The 23,250-nt window shown below is 29.7% G+C and overlaps 2 protein-coding genes across 3 annotated transcripts in view; one reads left to right on the top strand and one right to left on the bottom strand.

Annotated features, from left to right (window-relative positions):
• Positions 1-23,250, top strand: part of LOC114119203 (myosin-G heavy chain) — a 73,012-nt gene that overhangs the window by 35,656 nt on the left and 14,106 nt on the right. Inside the window, exon 5 of the mRNA XM_027980698.2 lies at positions 3,179-3,270. Coding sequence (XP_027836499.1) covers positions 3,179-3,270 — 92 coding nt within the window. The remainder of the gene's footprint in view (positions 1-3,178; positions 3,271-23,250) is intronic.
• The window catches only part of LOC114119212 (uncharacterized), an 89,662-nt gene continuing 70,534 nt past the window's right edge, over positions 4,123-23,250 (bottom strand). Inside the window, exons 1-3 of one of the 2 annotated variants that reach the window (XM_050199562.1) lie at positions 19,940-20,159; positions 8,928-9,614; positions 4,123-6,192 (exon numbers count right to left, since the gene is read on the bottom strand). In XM_050199562.1, the coding sequence (XP_050055519.1) occupies positions 5,662-6,192; positions 8,928-9,602 (1,206 nt within the window). In that variant the 5' untranslated portion in view covers positions 9,603-9,614; positions 19,940-20,159 and the 3' untranslated portion in view covers positions 4,123-5,661. Of the gene's footprint in view, positions 6,193-8,927; positions 9,615-19,939; positions 20,160-23,250 lie in introns of those variants that run through there. The other variant, XM_050199563.1, reaches the window with a different exon arrangement.

The raw sequence follows: 23,250 nt of genomic DNA, 5'->3' as shown, positions 1-23,250 counted from the left end.
AAATTATTATAAAAGTAACAATTTAGTAAGTAAAATATTACAAACGAAGTTTGATATTTTTTTAATATAAAAACAGTGATTATATTAAAAATAATTAAGTACGTAATACAATAATAATTATGTATGTAGGTATCTATAATGTGCTTAGTGCATAATGTATATTGTATGTATGCATTAAAATAGGTATCTGTACACTGATTGATTAAAAACCTTACATACAGTATTACAGTTATTAAAAAAATCAATTTAAATTATACAGCTGATTCTTTTAACGATATTATTTCTTATAATTTTATATAATAATCATAATCATTATAAATATGTATACATTTTATAAGGCTTATATTTAGAATTATACAATATATATATAATATATATATTCAAACGTCGAAAGGTATTATTATTTTTAGAATAATTAAAATAGCCTAAATGAAAAATAATAATATTATCACTAAATAAAACTAGACAATTTTAAATTCAGTTATTGATGTATTAATTTATGTAGGTATATTATTCATTCTTTTAAGTTTTAGTGGTGAGTAATTTGTGATTTAAAAACGATCAGAATGATTATTTTATTTAACAATATACACTTGAATTTTTATTTCTAAGGAAAAATGTTGAATCAAAAACCATAAAAAATAGTATTAAAAATAAAATAATGGTGAGCTTATAATTATTAAATTATTTGATAAAACTCATGAAAATAATGTTTTATCTCCATGATAACTCTGTATTTGTAGGGGTTATGTTTATCAAGTTTTTCAATCTTCCGGCTATGTTTGGAAGTGTGAAACTACCATAAATAGTGTCATATTATTTCTTTGTAAAATTCGGTCGTATAAGTATTGTTTTAAATTAAGATAAAATTACATTGTTATAAAATTCAGAAAATTAAAAAACAAATTTAAACTTAGATGTTTTTTTTTTAAACTACTATGGTTAACAATAATTATTTAATGTACATTTTTATTTAAATTTTTTTATAGATTATTATAACTTATATTATAATGTGTAAAATTGAAGAAACCATAATTATTTTCTACCATTTTAAAAATTTATTTATGCAGACTATCATACTTTTCTTTACTATACCTACCTAGTTAAGAATCCGTAGTAACTAGTAAGTCTTTATAGTTATAAGACCTTTAAAAATCTACAGTACATACATTTTGTAGGCGGCTTAAATAATAATATGAAGTATAAGTGCATAATTTAAGTACCGAAATTAATTAAGTTTTGTATAAAATACCTATGCGTATTATAATAATATACTACATTAGGATTGGTTGATTGATAGTTTTTTTTAATAGCCCTAACAATTAGGTAAAGGATAATATAATAAAATAATAATAAATAAATTTTTGCAAATTAAATTATGTTGGTAGTACATAAGGTAAGACTGTACTAATAATAATAATAGACCCAATCTAACCTTTCAGTAATCTCTAGCGTGTAAAATAATTACACAGAATTAATTATTGAGTCCACAAATAACAAGTTGGCAATACAAAATATTTACCTATAACATGCAAGTTTTGGTGTAAGAAGAATATTATAACGAATTTCGGCTAATGTTTTAATTCAATTTAATTACTGACGTTATGATTGTTATCGAACATTATTTCAATAAATTACTGTTGGAAAAAAACGGGTTTAATTCGAAACGGCGTAAGGTAAAATAATATACTACATAAATGTATTCTTATTTTGTTATGTCCACTGCGACAACGATAGATAAAATGTTATTAAAGAACAGCTATTTTTGCTGCAGCTATATATAAACTTGTGCCTAGAAATGACTATTGAAGTTTAACTTAAAAAAAAGTTTCACACTGTTTAGAAGTCAATGAATTGTATGATATACATATAGTTTATTGATTCAATCATTATAATATCAGACAGTAAAAATAAGCCGCTTTTACGTTTAATGCTATTATTAATACAGTAATTATATTATGTCGTCTATTTTTTGTCAAATTAATTCATCGTTATTAATTTTACATTTCATTTTTTTTTGTTATATTTATAATAATACGATCGTACTATTAACAATAAAAATAAAATGAAAATCAAATAATCATTTTTGACAATAGCGTAATTATCAAAATTAAATTCAAATCCTAAAAAATGAATATATTATTAAAATGTGTCAATTAATTAACAGAATATTACTCAATGGTTGGAATAATTTTTTCATATACAAATCGCTACTCGGAAATCCTAATATTATCATTTATAATATTATATACAATAAAAAAATAAAAAAAGTACAAACTGTAGTATCTACCTCATGATTTAACGATTACGTTTTTTATTTATAATTTAGATAATAAAAAATAAAAACCATAATTGTATCTAACTTCACAATGAAATACCAATAATTTTTTAGTTGAATTTGTAGAGACAAAGTCATGTGATCTTGTAACAGTGGACAATTATTTTTTTTAAAGTATGGGGTAATTTTATAAGAACTACGTCTTTTTCCTAGTTATTAATTAAAATACCTATCTTATCTATATGTTAATTTTAATTAAATATGCTAACTTTAAAAAAATTGATAATCACATCAAATTATTTTTAAATACCTACTTATAATTTAAAACTTATAGAATAGGTAATATTATAATTTATAATACTTATTACTTTCCTTTTTAATAAGAATAGTACTATCAAAGAATATTTTATATAACATAGGTAGGTACATTTAAACGTCACGTAATTCATTACAATATCGGTCATTGTTATTTGTTAGTAAACTTAGCAATAGCAAATGTTCGTTTAAAAGCAAACAAAATCCCTTGTATTATTACAGATGACATGCCTAATAAAAACACTCGAGCTGATGTCAAGTTACCAATAAAATCGTTGCAATCCACTTTATCCCAACTATTGGTATTTATTTTTTTTGAATTGTTTTTGAAGTGACGTAAACTCGGAGATATACGTCCACTATACACACGTTAGCCTGCCTTTGAATGACGGTTTTATATTGTGTATCTACGTTATTTTATGGTATAATGAAGTTCTTTAGAATGGGGAATAGAAACTCCGGTAAATTTTATTTTCTGTCTCGAAATGGATTTAATAAAAGAAAATCGAATGAATAATGTATTATTACGTAGTAAGAACGCACAATGTATACCTTTTTATGGTAAATTGTCAATTACGTTTGCAGATGACGAGTTTGGTGAAAAAACCGTTTCCATACTACTAGATGGTGAAGAGTCTGAAATGGTGTTCATTGATCACCCTAGCATCGAGATGTCGGTAAGTATATGTACAATTTGTTTACGCACCAAAGGCAATTGTGTGCACCTACTGATATTTAAAAAAATACGGTCTTGTACATTATATTTTGTTTTATTTTTTATGTGTGTATAGGTAGGTATTTTATAATACGTTTAAGGCATTTTAATGCTATACTTTTAGTATTTTTTTGAACTCATAAGGTTTTCATAGAAATATTTAATAATTATTCTCAGTATTTTTATAATGTGTTTGTAGAGAATTTCACTAAAATACGTACAGCGTACACATGTATTATATTTAAATTAAAAAGGGATGAAATGAATAATATATTGAATAGATGTTTTCAATATTTCAAAGTAATGATTTCACTATAGTCTATAGGTATTCAAAAATATTCAATATGTTGGATACAGAGCTTTTATCATACACCAAAATACCTTATTACTATATAGGTACAAACTGATTTTATTTGAGCTCTCTAGGTTGTTATAATTTTATTTGAATTGACTAAAGATATTGCAAAATGCACGATGCTTAATAACATTATTCCAATCTAGATACCTACAATTGTTTTTGAATAATAATTTTTGATATAATTACTTTACTCATGATATATATTATTTGTAGATCGTAATTAAATTTTTAATATTTTTTTTAAGGTTTAGAACTCGATAAATACCATATCATGTAATTTAATCAACGTAAAATCCAGATTATTTATTTTACTAAAAATGTGTGTAAAATTCACATTAATAAATATGTTTAGTAATCATACATTAGGTTGATCTATGATAACATTTAATTAAATATTATTAGTTTATTATTTTTCGAACTAGGGGGTTTGTTTTAGAAATCAATATGAAGACAGAGTAAATAATATAAACGTGTGTGTATTAAATAAACATTGAAACATTATTGAACAAATATAATAAACATTTTATTTCTTATTTCACTAACTTATTGATATTTAATCTCAACAACTCTAAATAAAAACGGATATCTAATGATACTAAAAGTTATACTTTTAAGTAATAACTTTCATAAATAGTTTAGTGGTTATGAGTAATCTATAATCTATTTACATAATTTACGCCGTTTAATAAAATTAAGTAAAACATAAAATTAAAAATTGAAAAATTAATAATACAAAATTGAACAATTTTCAAGAATATCAAAAATTTGTTTTATACATAACATTTTCATATCCATATAACATTATAACTATTATTTTTTAAATACATTTTGACATACGTATCATAGGTGGATAATTGGTCACATTCGTGAGGGGGGGGGGCTTAAAATGTAAATACATATTTTTAGACACTCTAACCATCTGGTATGGCTTGATTATGTTTTGAGGGGGCTTAAGCCCCCCATATCCGCCTTTGATACGTATATTCACTTACTTAAATTAGCGTATTTAAATAACTTATTAATATAGTTATTTCGTACTCGTATAATTATTTATTTGAATGTAGATATAAATCAAATTTATATTTTTTTAAATTAATTATATCATTGACACTTATAATAACATGTCTCTATTATATTTAGTATAAATTATGTTTGTATGATTTACTATCCAATATAAGTTTTGAGTGTGTATATACTATATACATTTGGTAAATATTTAATTATGCTTGAAAGTATTTCTAATAAATAATTATTAGGTACCTACCTATGTACGAGTATAGGCAAAAAAATGTATTCGCTTTTAAAGAAATATTAATATACTATAGGTCAGAACATAAAGATACAAATTAAGTTAAATTATTACGTTTTATATTGTATTGTATTGAATTTTAACTTTGATGAAAGTTGTTTTTTTTTCAAAGATTAGCTTTTACATTTTATATGTCAGATTAGGTATGTCGAAAAACAAAACAACAAAACAAAAAACAATCATCCTTTTGAATTTTCAAAAAATAAGTTTGAATATCTTATTTAAACTACGTGTTAACTTATATTCCATTTAAAAATCAGCCGGAATATAAAAGTAAATATTTGATTTGATGAACAAATTGTATCAAATTTGTAGTAGGTAACGTTATATTAATTATTTTGATTTGCAATAATCATTACTCATTGTATAACATAATTTTTATAAGATCGATAAATATTAATTTCTTATCCATTTATACATATACCTTATCGCTACTAACAAATATATATACATATACATATTTACAAAAACAATTGTAACATATATAATACATGTTACAGTCGTATTCATAGGAATTTGTTTTCGCGAACGTGTCAAATTTTATATAATAATATGCTAAAATAAATTAAAAACTATACAAATGTACATTGAACGAGTCGTAGCGGATTGGTACAATTAGTCGGGGAAACGATAAAATAAATACTATTATTATTATTGTCGAGTAGATGGGTTAGATGGGTGGTGATCTACACGACGAATCCCTCGACACCGTGCGCGACCCTGTTGTCGGGCGGTGGGTATCGGCAACAGTACGACGTGCTGACGCCTAGACAGGCGAGCGTGACGGACAGGGCGGATATGCCGCACACGACGCCGGCGCCGATATCGTTGAGCGCCGGGTCCAGCACGGTGCTCTGACACATGAGCCACAGCGCGCACGTCTCCAGCGCGCTGAACATGGCCACCAGTATGTAACCGGTCACGTAGTTGCGGTTGGGCAGCCACCGCCACTGTTGTGACCGGAACCCGGGAAATCCCAGCACCAGGCACACGGCGGCTGCCAGCAGTCCAGCGTTCAAGTAGTACAGCCGGCCACGCCGGGACATGAGGTAGAAGCACAGCATGCAACTGGCCGTGCCGGACACCACCAGTACCATGGCGGCTGACCACAGCGTGCACACGGGCAGTGACTGGACGGGTGTTCGGGCTGGGGGGGTCCGCGACCACGACGGCTTGGCGGGCGATTCGGCTTGATACGGCGTCGTTTTCTCTTCCACCTGTAAAAACACGAGAACATCAATACATTTGTTATCTGAGCTCGACACTTATAGCGTTTGCACATTGTTTTCTAGAACTCAAAATAATATAGCAGAGTAAGCTACAAATTCAGTTTATACTAAAAATAGAACAAACATTTTTAGTGATTTTTTTGCACGGTTCAGGGTGTTTTGAATGTTTTTTTTTTAAAATAGACTTAACTGTTTTTTTTTTTTTGCTAATCCGACAATTTTAATCGATATATTTTTTATAAGTAAGTCTCGATAATTTCGTTTTAGACCTTTGTACAACAATTTCCCTTTACACATTCTACACAGGCACACGACTAGTAAATCCGTCGATAAAGTTATATATATATATATAATTTAATATTGAGAAAATGTTTAATATAGCTCCAAGTATGGGGTGCTGATCTCTTCAAAACATTTTGTTATTTATTGATTTATTTATTAAGTTTTTTCAACATCTATACCTGACGGCAAGTCTGTTAGTCTATTGCATTTTTGATACATCCTACAGCTCGATTTCGGTTCGACGACCCTGTAGTTTGAGTTATTTAGTACCTTACGGTGTTTATTAATTATTATTCATTAACGTTATTATAATATAATATCGTGTTCCCGTCAACCGGCACAGGTCTTGTGGCGCGTAATATACTTGAAACAAAATTTCAAACTCGCCGCCGCCGGCTAACCGCGCCGAAACGAATTTAATAATATATATTATATTATACGCGATTCGGGAGTTGAATTTTCCGTGCGGCGGAAGATAATTGAAAATCTACTCGATGTTGAGAAACGTGTGTGTATTTTAGTTCGCTTACTAATTGATAGACATTCGGAAATGACTTAATAAGCAACTTGCGCGTTAAAAGCGTACCTATGTTATTTTGTTTGACGTGTGGGTATACTGTTATAGCGGCTCACCATCTGCAGTGTGGCAATTAAAATGCCGAAAACTTTTGTGAGGTTCCGACAACAATACGCGGATATACACAACGATTAGTGAGGAGTATTATACCTATACATATATAATAGTACTATTACGCACTCGTATATTACACACCCTATCCGAAAATGGTACCTATAACCAATGTATTATTATTATACGTATATATCGCTGTTGACTTGCAACTTTTTAATAAACAGCCATCGGAACGATAAAACACAGTGAAAGTGTGATCTTCGCATTACATTATTATACAGTCCAATAGTCACGGTTTTTGGCGCACGATTTGTAAATGATGTAATATTTTATAATAAAGTTCAATATTCAATAATACATGGTAAATCGTATAATCGGATTTGTTGTCGTTCGATCGATCAGCTGTAAAAGCGCTAGGTCTATATTATAATATAGTGGTGTGCCGCATGGCGGTGGTTGGATATTGTGTATATATGGTCTATAATACTATACGTGTAATTATACGATGTTTGTATATGTGCGTCCGGCTGTTTTTGTATAACCGGAAATTTGTCGGCAGACAGCACTAACCACCGTGGCGGGAAGCACGCTCACAATTATTCAGCCATTTGGGATTTTCGTGTCACGCTGCCAAGTGAAAACCCGTAAAAGCCCCCGTATAATCTATATGAAACTACGTTCGGCTTTGGCTAACAAATAGCGTGACATAGCATTATTATTTGGGAGCCGATGCGGTGCTTGTATTAGCTTTAATAACCACCATAAAACAATTGCCCTGCGCTAATCGAAAGAATAATGAAAATTCACGAATTTCCTTCCCAATGACATAATTGGCGTTTGGAGAAAAAAAATGTGTTCGAGATATTATCGGATGATAATTTTTAGCCGCCATTCTTAGATTTTGAAAATTTTATTAAAACTATAATAGCACCTATTCGACTTATTTTAATTTATATTTAAAATAATAAGCTATATTAATATCATGTTTTTATGACTTTATTATTTCAATACGCTAAGAAAAACGTTATTCGTTTATTATACATAACTATGTAAATATAATTATGCATTTATCGGAAGAATTCAATTCATTATTATTTATGATAATACTTTATTACAATTTTCAATTCTGTTGTTGTTGGTTTATTCTTTATGCACGACTTAGAAGGTAAACAATTTATTCATATAATTTGAATGAAAAAGCTAAAATATGCCTCGTGTGATTCATAATATATCATAACAATAAATGAAATTTTGAAAACCGTTCTCTACTGAGACCTTTCTAATCGTGTTTATGGTCTTTCGGATAAAAACGAATTGTTGGAATACATTATTATGTAGATGAAAAATAAACGAAAATATAATATCTACGCCAGACGCTATGCCGTTATGAAATTGCCATAGGCAGTTCGATTTAAACTGCAAGTCATATTATTATGTGCGTATAGAAGTGACAGGGTGGCTCAGGTGGCCTTTATGTGGTCAACACTATTTTTCTTCAAATAGTAATATTTTATAAAAGTCTTGGCATTTTCTTATCATCTCGAATCTCGACCGATATGGATAAATTGTTTTTAAAAATACAATAATAATTGACAAAATCATTTCTGCTCTCCACCCTGGGTGCTAAGACAAGGTTTGCGCACTCACGTGCAGCTGCTGCAAGTACAAGTAGTGAGCACAAATTGTTTTGTAATGTCATGTGGGTTGTGGTTATAGCCTTTTATAGGTCGAATAGGTCAGCGTTATTGAGAAGCGACAACAATCATCGTAAGTTACCTATATTGGTCAAACATTATAAAATGACGATTACCTGGAACACGGACGGCAGTGGCGCCTTGTAGATGGGCTGTATGACCGCGGTGTTCCTGGGACGGTCGTATTGGACACCGGTGGCCGGCACACACGTGTCCAGATTGTATTCGGACAGAAATTCTGGCGGCCGTTTGTGCTTGTTGTAGAGGGCGGCCGACGACCGGGCACGGCGCACTGTGACCGGTCTGAACGCTGCACCGGCCGCAGCCGTCTGCGCCATCATCGGCGCGAACACGTCGGCGGTCCGGCCACCGGACGGCGTGGACGGCAGGCTGACGGTGCCCGACTCGTCGCCGTACACGTCCAGCCGGCGCCTGGCCTTGCACGGCGTCACGGCCGCCACGGACCGGTCACCCCCGGCCGCGGACGGAGGCGTGTTGCGCCTGGCTCGGGTGGCCGGAAGCGGCGGCGGACATCCGTTCATCTGTGGTTGTTGTAGCTGTTGGTAGTGGTTGTGCTGTTGTGCGCGCAACAGCAACGTCCGTTCAGCCGGGTCCGCGGTGTCCGAAGGCCTGCGTATCCGCGTCGGCGACTCCATGTAGTAGAACGAGGTGGACGTGTCGTCGGCCTGTAGAAAGTCCATGGAAGGGTCGATGTCCGGTATCTCCTCGTACCGGTGTTGGTCCACTTCGCACGCGTGGTTATAACCACCGTTGTAGTAACCGCGCGACATGGCGCTGCTTAGCTAAAATAATATATATAATATTATCATTTATTTATTTATTCGTAAGAAACGGGCTTGCGCTCAAGTTGAATTTTAACAGATGTATTTTATAGTGTTTTGCAAAGTTATTATATAAAACGTGTTCACTGTTCTACGATGTAAACGGATTTATGAGAAAAAATTAATATAAATTAAGACCAGACGAGCGATTAAATACAAAAGGAAAACATTTTAAAAATACAAGGAAAAAGGTATGGCATAGACATAAGGTAGTTTGTGTAGGTTTATTAAGTTCGCTTGTGATTAGTATAGCGGAAAGAAAGTGGACAATTTTTAGTTTAACGGATAATCCGAGATGGAATATTAAAATAATTAGAAATAGTTTGAAAAGTATTAACGAACAACTATTATTATTATTAAAATTTTGTAGTGTCCTTCGTTTCTGACTGAACAATGAACCAAACAAAAGTTAAAGGATTGTTTCAGCCATATTATGTACTCTATACAAGCTCAAACCTAACACGCGAATAAAAACACACAGCGCTCACATAGTAAAATATTTAACATAATATTATAATATATATTATCATATAGGTAGCTGGGAGCGAAAAACACAAATGCATAGCAGTCGCGTAACTTAAAAAATGTTGGTCCAGGAGTGATATTTTTAACGCCTCCCCTAATTTGGACATTATACATGGAGGTTTAGGAAGGGTGTATTCATCTAACTAACATTATTCTATACGTTTTTAAAAATGTTATTGCTTGTTTTATTAATTTAAACATCGTACTAATTTTATATTATTAAAAAAAATTAATAGTTTATTATAAATTATTAAAAGAAATAGATTATATTACTTCGACAACCCGCTAGGTAAACAAGCCCGGGTGTTTCTGCACCTCTGATCCATCTCAGCTACATTATAATATCGTATACTGTAAAGTAATACAGTAAAAAAATATACGTTTCCCCCCCTTTTTTAGCAGTTTTGCAAATAATTAATATCTACCGATATCATACGTAACTCAACCTAACCGTCGATTGTTTTCTGTCAAGGGCGTAATATTAATATATTTCTAAAACAATTTGACAAAATAAATATCATCATTTTTATAATTGCTCGTTGACATATTGAAATAAATATTTTAATCTCAGTTAAATAACTTAATATGTTTGATAGGTAGTTACGTTTTTGTTTCACGCTTGATATATATATCAAGTATTTTTTATTTATACTTACATTTTACAGAATTTTTTAAAACTATGATTAATATTTAGCTTAATACTACATAAATTATAGTCTGTTATCACTTATCAGTTATCATAATATTATAAAAAATAATAATCATTAAAGGAGTATCAAATAGAATCAACTGTTCTATATTGTATGTATTCGCCTGTCCATCATCTGGTTGCTAAATATTAGGATAGAGTTGTACATTAACATATCATACATAAGTCAACATTTTGTGATGTATTACAAACATACATTTGAAATATCATTTATCATTTTTGGTCAAATATGGACAAGGTTACATGAATGTCCTCAATCAAAATTGTGCAGATTCCATTTACTTATATAATATAAATGCATAAAATTAATTCAAATAATTAAAAAATTTATCTATTAAATAGTTTATATATTTTTATTTTGAAAATTAGACTCATCCAAATACCTAATCTACACCATGCGAATTATCATCGTCCATTATAATAAATTTATCAAAATGAAAATGATTGTTTACATAATCAATGGTTATTTATACAATAATTCACGATCAAAATTATCTTCATAATAACAGAATTAAAATAATTCGCATACATTTTTAAACTGCTTAATATTGTAGGTACAGTTTGATTTACAAGGATCAGGACATTTGAAAAATCTTTATATAAAATCTCTACCTTTTTAAATTTTCTGACGTTCCTGAGATTAAAGATATTTGAGCGAGCTTTGGAGTTATGGCTTTTATTATTTTCCTTTCATTTCCATCAAAGCATTCTTCTTTGTCCCCTTTATATATTTCTATCCAATTTATTTTTCATTTTCACGTCTTTATTTATATGTTTTACTTATATATAGTTCTACCAAAATCGATCCCTTCAAAAACTGTAATTTCGTACACCAACATAAGGTATTAATTTCTTATTTTACTCAATCAAAGCTTTTTTGAAGATAATAGAATTTGAAATCGTTATACGATTTCATAAGGTAACCAGGTATTCGTTTAAATCTTGCGGTAACTTTTCTATAATATTATATTATTCCTTTAATATTATTCTAGCTTAAAATCATTATCTTCACGTTAAAATATATTTAATTGACATATAAAATATAAAAATTCATAGCTTTTATAATGATATATTATATATTGAACTAAATTACTTGGTTATTGTATTTTATATATTGTGAAGTTTTTTGATAAAACTAGAAAATGTAAAGTAATTTTTAGTACCTAGTAATCATAATAATTTTTTTTTTTTTGGTGTTAGTATAATATTGTATAACTCACATTATCAAAATAAAACAAACAGCGAGTTGCAAATAAGTATTAACTTGGCACTGCGTTTTATTGTAGTCTATAAAAATATAAATCGATAGTCGGAAAAATTTGAATTTACGTATGCAAGTATGAAGTAGATGTAGATATTCTATATCTTAAATAAATAAATACTCGCATATAACCGTATTAAATACACAATAAATGATATTTCAGAACAGTAGATACTCAGAAAATGTATTTACTTGCATAGATATATAAACAACCGAATCAGTGAATGTACGGACTAAAGATTGAGTAAGCCGATTTCTGGAATCACGTTGACAAATGTCACACTTTGATAACCGCTGAAAGCGTTATTTATAGTAGTAATAAAAAGGCTTAAATGGAAATGAACTGAAAGGCCATGATGAAATATATTTACATAATATGAATACATCCGATAGCTAGAACATTGATAGATATCTGCCATCACATCCTGCAGTATAAACGTTAATTGTTTATTTACAGTCCAGCTATATAAAAACCGACCAAATAATTTTGTGTTTCTAGTCGTTTTTAATCATTATAACCTGAAACCTTTTTTATGTTTAAATTTTGCATTTTATTTAAATTTAGATATATTCAAAGTCTAAAGACCATTTGTTTAGTTAATTGTAATTAAGAACATAGTGATCATACGACAGTTTCAAAATCTATATTTATTGCTATTATATAAACTATAATATTAGTTGAAACTACAATTAATTGTAAAAAACAGTCTTTCAGGAGTTTTAATACAAAGAAAATATGAATAATAAATAACAAAATATACATGACTGATGTACGTCTTACCTTGAAGCACCACAGTACCTTCATTCGGTAATACTCCGGAAACAGGCGATGCGTTTGGTCGGACAGCATGTGAGGAGGAGCTAACAATTAAATCTATTCAATTACTATTTACTTATTATCATAGACTCGTTTTACCGGAATGTAGTTGCAGTCGCAAAGCATAATACTTCAAACACTTTAAAACGGAATTGGGAAAACTTATCGAAAATATCCGATTGCGGCGAACTTTAAAAACCTGCTGATAGGTGACAATAACTCGTCATCAATTTCCTGAGGATTTCCCGAGGGAAGACCGCACTTCATGCATGTATACGATGCTTTTACACAACCGTTATTATCTGAATATACAAAACCATTAACGTATTAAAATACCTATGGATAGATTATATTTTCTAAGACAAAAGTTAATCATTGGTGAAATTATTGCATTATTTATTTGTATATAAATACAGAACAAGCCAAATAATACGAACATATTTCCCATTTAAAGGCATAGAGAGGTCAAACTAAGGCACTGCAATACGTATACTTATCTATGTATATACTTATGAGGTGAGCATTTAACGCATTTGCTGTATATATAAAAGCAAACAATTAAAATATTTACACTATACCTTTCAGTATTACTGTACATAATTGACATATAGGTATTACACACGCATTTAATAATATTATAATATCATATTATTATTTATTATACAAATTTTACATAAGACATTTTTCCCGTATTTAAATTATCATACATATTTTAGTACTTGTTATGTCATATATTATACTTGTTATTTATTATAATATGTCGTATACAGTTGTATGATTTTTAAAAAAAGGTTTATTATACTTCTTTAATTTTAATGCCCAACTGTCAATCGTGATATATTTTAAAGGATATCGAGTAACAAAATGTTGTTTAGACTTACTAAATAAATTTACTTAATACTGGACAAGTAAAAATATGGGATCGTGCTTTAACAGAGGGTAATTATTTTATAAATAATAGGTTAGGTTTGTAATAATGGATTTATCTGTTAAGTTTTTTCATATTGTAAAATATAATTACCTACCTATGTTATATTATAAAAAAAAAAAAAAATAAATATTATGAATATTAAAAACGTATATAATATGTCCATTATGCATAAACAATTTTTTTCTATTCTACAAAGTTGCCAACATCAGTGATTGATGTACCTATATAGTATATAATACCCCTAAATACGCCTTGCTTGGTCTTATATATATTATATTGTACAGCTATTTTTGTATATCATAACTGTTTGAATTATATTACTCCGAGTTTAGTTTGACAATATGGATAGAAAAGTAAACATTACTTGTAATTACTGTGCCTAAAATGAAGTGAAGTACATATACATTGCCTAACCATAGGTAATCAAACTCGCGCCAATTTAATACTATACGTATAATTTTATTCTATAAAATGATTAATTCTGATGATAGATCATAGAGTAGTACTACTCTATGTGATAGATATTAGAAACTTACACCTTCTATGTAAAATTTCTCGATAACATATTACGTATCATATTTTCAGTTTATCGCACATTAGTCATGACTATAATACTATAATAATGAATTATGTGTATTCTGTCGGCACGTGGATTTTTTCATTCATTTAATCACTACATATAACTCGCTGATCTCCAATCACTGTCAATAATATATTTATTAGCCCCACGATAGTTCCATAAATATTAATAACGTTCAATAAATTTGCTTGATAGTTACTTTGTCGAAAATCGGTTGACCCCCTTACAAACAAACCACAACTATTTCTAATTCTCAATTTATAGGGAAATTTCTGCTTCATCTACATGTCATGTCTACCAAGTTCCAGCAAAACTGTTGCAAAATTTCTTCTGTTCCTTAATGTTTGTTTGTCTGTGTATACAGTAATATTGATGTATGTGTGTGAGTGTTGTTTGCGCAAAGTTGCTTTCATTAATCAATCTAAAACGGCTGTGGCGACCTCTTGCGTCGCTTTTCTATCGCTGTTTGTTATAATTTCGGTAACCAAGCCTTAATAATAATGATAATGAATTCTACACACTAGTTGCTCGCTCTTTATTATGTTTAATCAAGATATTAGATTATATTTCTCTACAATCTGAACGATATTTAGTTTATTATGATAAATTTGTTTGTTCTGTATTATACCCGAATATCGAGACCCTATGTGCTCTTTATGTATAATGTCAATAATTGTTATTGCTGCTTATCCCAATACGAAATTTTCACATAGCTCATTTCAACGTTAAATACCTATTATTTTAATTTACAAATTTTTATAATTTGAAATGTTTGGATTAATTTTAAAATGAAATAAATCATACTCATATCATGAAATCTGCTATGATATCATAAAAAATAGAATAAAATTGAGGTATTAAATACCAAATCGAACTGAAGTAGTACATATTGCATCAATATTTATATAAATTGAATATCTATTTTATAAACAAAAAATATCCTTATTAAAGTTTATTATCGGTTTTCATTATCTATAAGTACATAAAAAAAAAGAAAAATTAGACCTAACCCAAAAGTAAATTTTGATGACATTCCGAGTTAGATAGAGTATCTGATACTTTATAAAATATAAATAATAATTATTATTTTTTTAACTATACCAATCAAAAAGTTTCAATTACTACGATAAAGCATATAAATACTTATATATATTAATGTTGAATGAGGAAAAATATAGTTTTAATAATTATATATAATAATAATTAAGTTTATATGAAAAATTTGCTAGAGTACTTGACAGATTTACTAAGTTTTTTTAATGAAATTAAAAGACATTTTTTGTGTTTCATACCAAGCTGCTAAACAAAACTTTTAGAAATAAATTTAACTGAATTAAATCGACATTTGTGAGGCAAAGACTTTTTCTGTTTTTTTTTTTTTTTAATTAATTACATGAGTCTTTTAAGTTTTTTAATAAATAAAATACCTTAGATACAAGTTTGAAATAAATAATTTTAATCGCGTATAAACATTTTTGTCAAAGAAGTGCATTTGTTTAAATTATATTGATGGGCAGGATTTAAAACTATAATGATTAATTTCTAGAGAAACTCTTTTTTTAACCTATCATTTTATCGTTATATTATATTTTCTTTTTATATATAACTGTGAATGTCTTTTTATTCAATAGTTTAAAATGATCGAACTAAATAAATCAATACAACGGCAATCATTCAAAATGAATGCTTTTATACTTTTAATCGAAAACATAAAGGATTTTCATCTTATAGTAGGTACTTTATAGTTGTATATACTTGAATCTATAGCCGGGGTAAAAAAATATATATACCATTGATCCAATATTTTAATCATCATTTAATTGGTTCTTTCGGTTCTTTGACACGATTATTTTCATAATTTATTTATAACGATTTGGACATTTTTTAGAATCATCATTTTTTTTTTTTTTTTTGAAATGAGATCCATAAATATTTTATAAATATCCAAAAAAAGAATCAACCTTGTGCAACAGATTTTAATAAAACTTCTATCATTTATCAAGTTGACAGTTTTAATGTTGGGTTTTTGACTTAAATTATATATTTTTATAATCCCTATACATGTTTGATATTATTATTTTAACACAAAACTAAATAGTATTATATATTTATTTTGTGCAGTAGCAATAAAACGAATATTCTAGTATTACACTAAATATAAGTACTCTAATAGTAAAGTAGCTAAAGCTAAGATAATTGCCATACGCGATATTAATATACAAACAAAAGAACATTTATGTTAAGTAATTATTTTTAATTATGTATATAATATTTATTTATAAACATATATAAAACAATCTGAGAATTTTATATAATATGTGGCTGTTACTAGTAGAAATATTGAAAGAAAATAATAGGTTATTAAATAAAACAAAACAATAGAGTTATTATTTGCATATTATGAAATCCGGTATTTTAGTAAAAATTAAACTGGTTAACAATATTATATATTAAACATTAATACTAAGTATACAATTTGAAGTTTCAAGGTTAATACAATAAAGTACTTAAAGTACTTAGTTTTTGTTCTATTCTTCTGAACAAAAGAATTTATGTGGGGTCCTTACTTTTTCATTTTTAAATATTTTCAACGAAAAATGAATTATAAGTAGTGACATTGAAGTTTATTACTTATTGACACCACTAGATGTTTCATAAGTTCTTGTGGAATAAAAATAATCCTACCATCATAATATGATAGGCAACGTGAACCGCATTTCTTATACCATTTACGTACATTATCGATCGAGTGGAAAACTATATACACCGGTATGGGGTGAAGTTTTCATTGGCGATGGAGGGATAACGAATTTGGAAGGCGTTCGCGTTCTAAGTTTTGTACATTTTCTACGCGTTTTTGGGGTTGTGGTATTAGATAATGATTATTCTTTTCAATCATTTTATTCATTTATAAAAGCGTCGAATTTCGTATTTTTAGAAAAGTTTTCCAACTTGGTTTATTTTCTTGTTTGAATTGTCTTTATAGTTAACTAACAAATCTCAGTCATATTTCGCTTACCTTTTAAACTTTTAACAGCCACACACTCACACACACTTATGTACTATACCTACTATATATATATATATATCATAATATCACGTTCTTATAATTATTTTTCATCTAACACGTTAAATCACCTACCTAATGAATAGTAAAACCGCAACTATAATCTATCTAATCTACATAGTTTTCCGTTAAGGAATTGAATAATTCAACTATTATTTTGTACCAATTGAGTTAATGTAGTTTGAAATACTAACCAGTTAAATTTTGAATTATTACAAGCTAATCGAGTATTATTGACCTAGTTATCTGATATTAGGTTAAGTTGTATATTAGTTAATTAATCATCTGAAAATCTAGAAATTACATTTGAAATTAAACTGTATTAGGTTATAATGTTATTATTTTTTTGAATATTAAAAATAAATAATATCTTGTTTGAAATAATGTGCAAGAAAACAAATAATATTATACATATACCTATATGTAAGGTACTTAAGTACTTTAAGATGGATATGTAGAACTTAAGTTCTGAGGTTAGGTTAGGTTAGGTTAGGTTTTTTTTATTTCATTATTTCATTAGTTCATTTCCTATTTCATTATTTGAAAAATGTATATCATATAAATTTCAAAGACAGATGATTATTTTCTATTGATTGATATTGTTGTAATTGAAATAACTTGGTTAAAAATAAAAAATATCGAGAAAAATATATTTTAATCAGAAAAATTAAGAACACTACATAGTCATTTTTTAAAACTACATACAGTTCTAGAGATAGTTTAATATATGACAAGTTTATTAACTCCTTATTTAAAATTATAGGTAGCTATTTAAACATTGCGTTAATTTAACAGAAATTAAAAATACCAGCCAACATATTGTTAACAAATAATTTTTATATCTAATAAATTTATATAATTAAATTGCAACTACAGCAGCCATATTTTATGTTTAAAAATAATTATTGTAGCATATAACGTTCATAAATTTTGTGGAACTTATAAATAGAAAATAAAAGTATAGTTTTAACTTGTATACGATCAAGAGGGATGATAAACATAGTTGTGGCAGATGGTGTTATAATGGATTGTGTTATATAATTCTGTAGCTTAGTGCAAGAAGGTCTAATATTACTTTTTAATCAAATATAAATCATTTTATAATTGTCTTTTAAATAATTGTAAAATTGTTTAATTACTAATTATAATTGTTAAAAGAGCCTAATATATCTTAACTCATATCACTAACTTAAGATAAGACATAAAACTTTTATTTGAATAAATAATTATTGTATTAGTATGGTTGGTGTACAACAATTAAGTTTTCTTATATTAAACGATGATGGTCGAGAAGTGCATGATTCTCGGAAGAGAAAAAGTTTTAATTTCATAAAAGTCGAGTGTTTACCATGTTCAAAACAGCAAGTTAAAGCATTCATTACATTTCCAAAGGAAGAAGAGATAAGGTGTCATACGCAAAGACACACACATACTTACTTTAAGAGTGATTAATCCCGGTGAGTGATGACAGATTAATAGTAAAATCGATGCACTGTAATTGTCCAACTTTCAGTTTTTACCTTTTTATTTTAGTTTTAAATTAACCACAAAACGTTACTACACCAGAATAAAATAAATTCATAGTAATTATCCTTATCAATATTCAGTGTTAATAAAATAAAAAAAAAATAAACATTAGATATACCCATTTTAAAATTATGTCAAAATAATTATTTTGTCTGGAAAACTATTTTGCGATTAAGTTGTAAAATTTTAGTTTATACCTACTTAGTTTAAAATAATAGATATAGTATTAGGTATGTATTTGTATTTATGATTTATAAATATATATGTTTATTTACAGTAAATAATACATTTTAATTCAAACGAAACAAAATCTATCCATTAACTACCTATACGTCGTAATTTACGTACCTATTATACATATTGAATAAATTGAATTATTTTTTTTTTTTTTGACATACAATATTACTAGCTATTTTACCACGAGTAATAACTAATAAAATGATAGTACGAGTTCATAACCAAATCAACAGTTTTGTTTTTACCTTGGGTAGATGAATTAAGAACTTTTACATGTAAAAAGGTAAATGTGTACAATTGTTCTACACCCGATAAAAAGTGTGCCAATACCTGCGAAACTGAGTTCGGTGGTCATGTTGGGTTATGCGCGGCGTTTATTATTTACAGTTGCGTCAGTCATATAGTACATTAACCTATAGTAACTCACGTTAAAGTCTGTTACGATAACGTAACAGACAACTTTGTACGCTCAACCGAATCTCTTACGACGCAGTTACCTATCATCACGAAAACCATTTTACATTGTCTTATACTATATTATTTGTTGTTATAAATGTATAGTGTGAGTGGTGTTTTTTATTTTTGGTTGTAACGAACTTTGTGTAGTAAAACTAAAATGTGTAAAAACTAACCTGGTGTCGTAATTCGATGTATTTATGTGTATGAATATCGTCTGGAACGTCCTGGAAAATTCTTCGTTCGGCGGTCGGCGCCACCACAGGAGATGATCGAGACGACTCGCGACGGTAATAATATTATTATTATTGTTTTTATCGTGGTACGGTCTGGCTTGGCGTGTGCTCGCGATGACGACAAAGATTGACTGTCGGTAGTCGGCTACGACGCAAACAACCGGTCGCGTTTGGCGGCGGGCTGGAGGCGGGCCATGTGTTTTGACGAAGCGCGGGAGCAGATGTTTGGGCACGCGACCGCGGGTGACAGCTGCAAACCGAATAATTTTGTGCACATATACATGTGTGTTAGTACCTATACCTACATATATATATAATATCGTATATAAGAGGGTATGTGTGTGTGTGTGCTTAATATACCTTATACCTATAAATATAATATATATATATCGCGTGTAAAAGGGTGTGTGTATGTGTGTATACTCTTACTATACGAGTATTATATTTAAGCATATATGCGGGTGGTGCCGTGGACCCATATAGAGATGCGTACACAATATAATAATATAATACAATTGTATAGTGTAAAGGATTATTATGATTGCAAAAACCCTTTGGCAGCAATCGTTATTGGCGCGAAAAAAACAAGAAAATGTGCAAGTTGACCATAAGTAGCGGTGAAACGGTTTATTTTTTAACTTCTTCGTAAATATAGGTTAGCATAATAATACGATATCGTATACCTGTAGTATAGATAATACAGCGCGAACTGAAAATTCGTACATTAATCTATGACAAAATCCGCTTGAGAAAATGTCTTAATGGTCTTATGATATCCATCTGCCGGTCACGCGCGCGTCTTTATATTCGCTCTCGTCTGAATTTCTGTACCTAGTATTATAATATATTATTACGATACACGACACATTGAGAGCACATTTGTATCTATTCATTTACGTTCGGACGAGGAAGATCTTCGCGAAAAACTGATTAAATCGCAATGTTGTCGTATGCAGGTCGGAACTAATAATAGTATGCTATTGCGGGAATAATAAACGGCGTGGACGTGATTGGGATTTGGGACCGCGTTGGCGAAATACTCGGACACGGGGTGGGCTGTAGATATACCGGAGGATCGCGGTAATGAAGTGTTACGATAATAGTCATTAATTATTAGTATCGTGTTTCCTATTTCGTGATACTTAGTTTTTATAGTCGATGTCCGTCGATTGCCGTACACTACCGCGATGTTTGCAGGACCCGTAGTACGAGAGCATAAATTGTATATATAATACATGAGTAACTCAATCGATCAGAATTTCACTATGCCTATTTATTGTATTTAGTTGATTTTTTTCATATGCGTCCAACTACCTACAGCCTACATAAAATAAACCTTTATGGATTGTGAATTTCAAATTAACTTCGGGGGGAAAAAACTGTGCAGATTTATCTAACGAGACGGTGTGCAGTGTGTACTGACTACTGATTAATAATATAGTGTGCGAGTACGCAGTTATATCTAAATGTCGTACAGTATAATATACTGGACCTTATTGTATAGACTATATATTATGTACTACGGGCACGTCGAAATGCCCGCACTCCTCCCACACAAGTCACAACTTCCGAAGAGTTTTATTTTTAAATCAACGGGCAAAAATGACATCTTCGCGCATTATACGCGATAAATTATTTATTTTCGAATTTACGATCTCTTTCCGACTATTTAATAATATCGCATAATATTATTTTGTACATACATTTCGGTCCGGTGTTAGTGGCGACAGGGGGGTGGTACATTCTCATCCCCGCGCCGCCGACCGTTAGACTCGTGGCGCGCGCGAGTATACGCAATATTATATTGTCCCCTGCTCCGCCTCAGCCGTCTAGTCAACATATATAGTAGTACAACGGCAAAAAGCAATCGGCCAACGGGCAACACACATAACGTCGTTACAAAATATACGCGCATCGGCAGCTGCCTCGCTCCTTTTGTTACGCTCCGGCGACCCCCGGCCGGGGCTTGTAGCGGGGAGGTGTTCGGAGGGGTAATGAGTGTCGGAAGGAAACGCTAGTCGATGCATGTGCGCATGGGGAGACCGTAAAAATATATATGGTAGGTACCTACCATATAATATATATAATAATATTAATATTATATATGTTCTCTAGCCGTTAGCGATGCCACTGCCGCCGCCGCTCTCGCAACCGGTGGTTTAATGGAGGGAGTGGCGATAGACATCGTATTATCGTCCACAAAACAAAAAACGAACGTTAAAAGTCGTTATTACATTCTTTTCTTCTATGGTTGTTACTTCTTGTACTTATACGACCGCGGCGCGTGTCCGGATCGAAGACTATTATAGTATTTACACACGCGCGGCATATATATAGCGCATATTATAGTATAATATTTAAGGTAGGTGGATACAGGGTGATTTACTTGAGCCATTTAAGGCCTATTATAATATTATACTTAGTATATATATTTTAATAACTATAATACTGTTCGTTCAATTTTTGAATTATTTATATCAAAATTTTCAAAAACGTTATTCACTAAATAATTTGTAGAAAAAATGGGAGTATTCATTTGAAAAATAGAAGTTTTTATGTATCACTACATGATACTTCTTAGAAGTAAAAAAAAAATCTCAACAATTTCAAAATATTTATTAACATTTATTATTATAGAGGAAAAATGGAGGCGAACCGTGAGCGTACGCGATGAATCATCCTGTATATGATTTTCTCTGTATATTTTGAATAGCATGAATATTGTCGATTCCAATAAATTATCATGTTTACATTGTCAAATACGTGTGTAGAACAAAACTAATTGGCATTTGAAGTTTTGAAGAGCTTATAAGTTATAGTAGGCTCCAATTTTGCCCTTCGGTATCCCTCATAACTTTATGCTTTTACTACTGCATAAAATCGGTTTTTGTTCATTTTGGAAGATGGCGGTTTCCTTATGCATTTATTTATACAGTATTGCAATAGTATTTAGATCATTATACCTCCCCTTATTGTAGCGTTAAAGTGGTGACTGTTGACGAAAGGTGTGTCGAAAAATTAATAGTAACCGCTATGTTTACAAAGTTATACAATAGGTAACCCTAACCTAGGATAATTTAACCTAACAGATGTGTTCGTAATTTCAACTTATTATTTTTTTTAAATTTTATCTCAACATTGTGTACACACTAAAATAATATAAAATAAAAATATGTTTGACGAATAAGAGTTAAATAAATCATATTTGTTTAGGTAAAGCTTCATTATTAAATTATTACAATCAAAATGTT

This window comes from Aphis gossypii, chromosome 2 (assembly GCF_020184175.1).
Source record: "Aphis gossypii isolate Hap1 chromosome 2, ASM2018417v2, whole genome shotgun sequence".
In the NCBI taxonomy this organism is placed as follows: Eukaryota; Metazoa; Arthropoda; class Insecta; order Hemiptera; family Aphididae; genus Aphis; species Aphis gossypii.
Note: the sequence above shows the minus strand (reverse complement) of the source record. Positions and strands in the feature narration are given on the sequence as shown.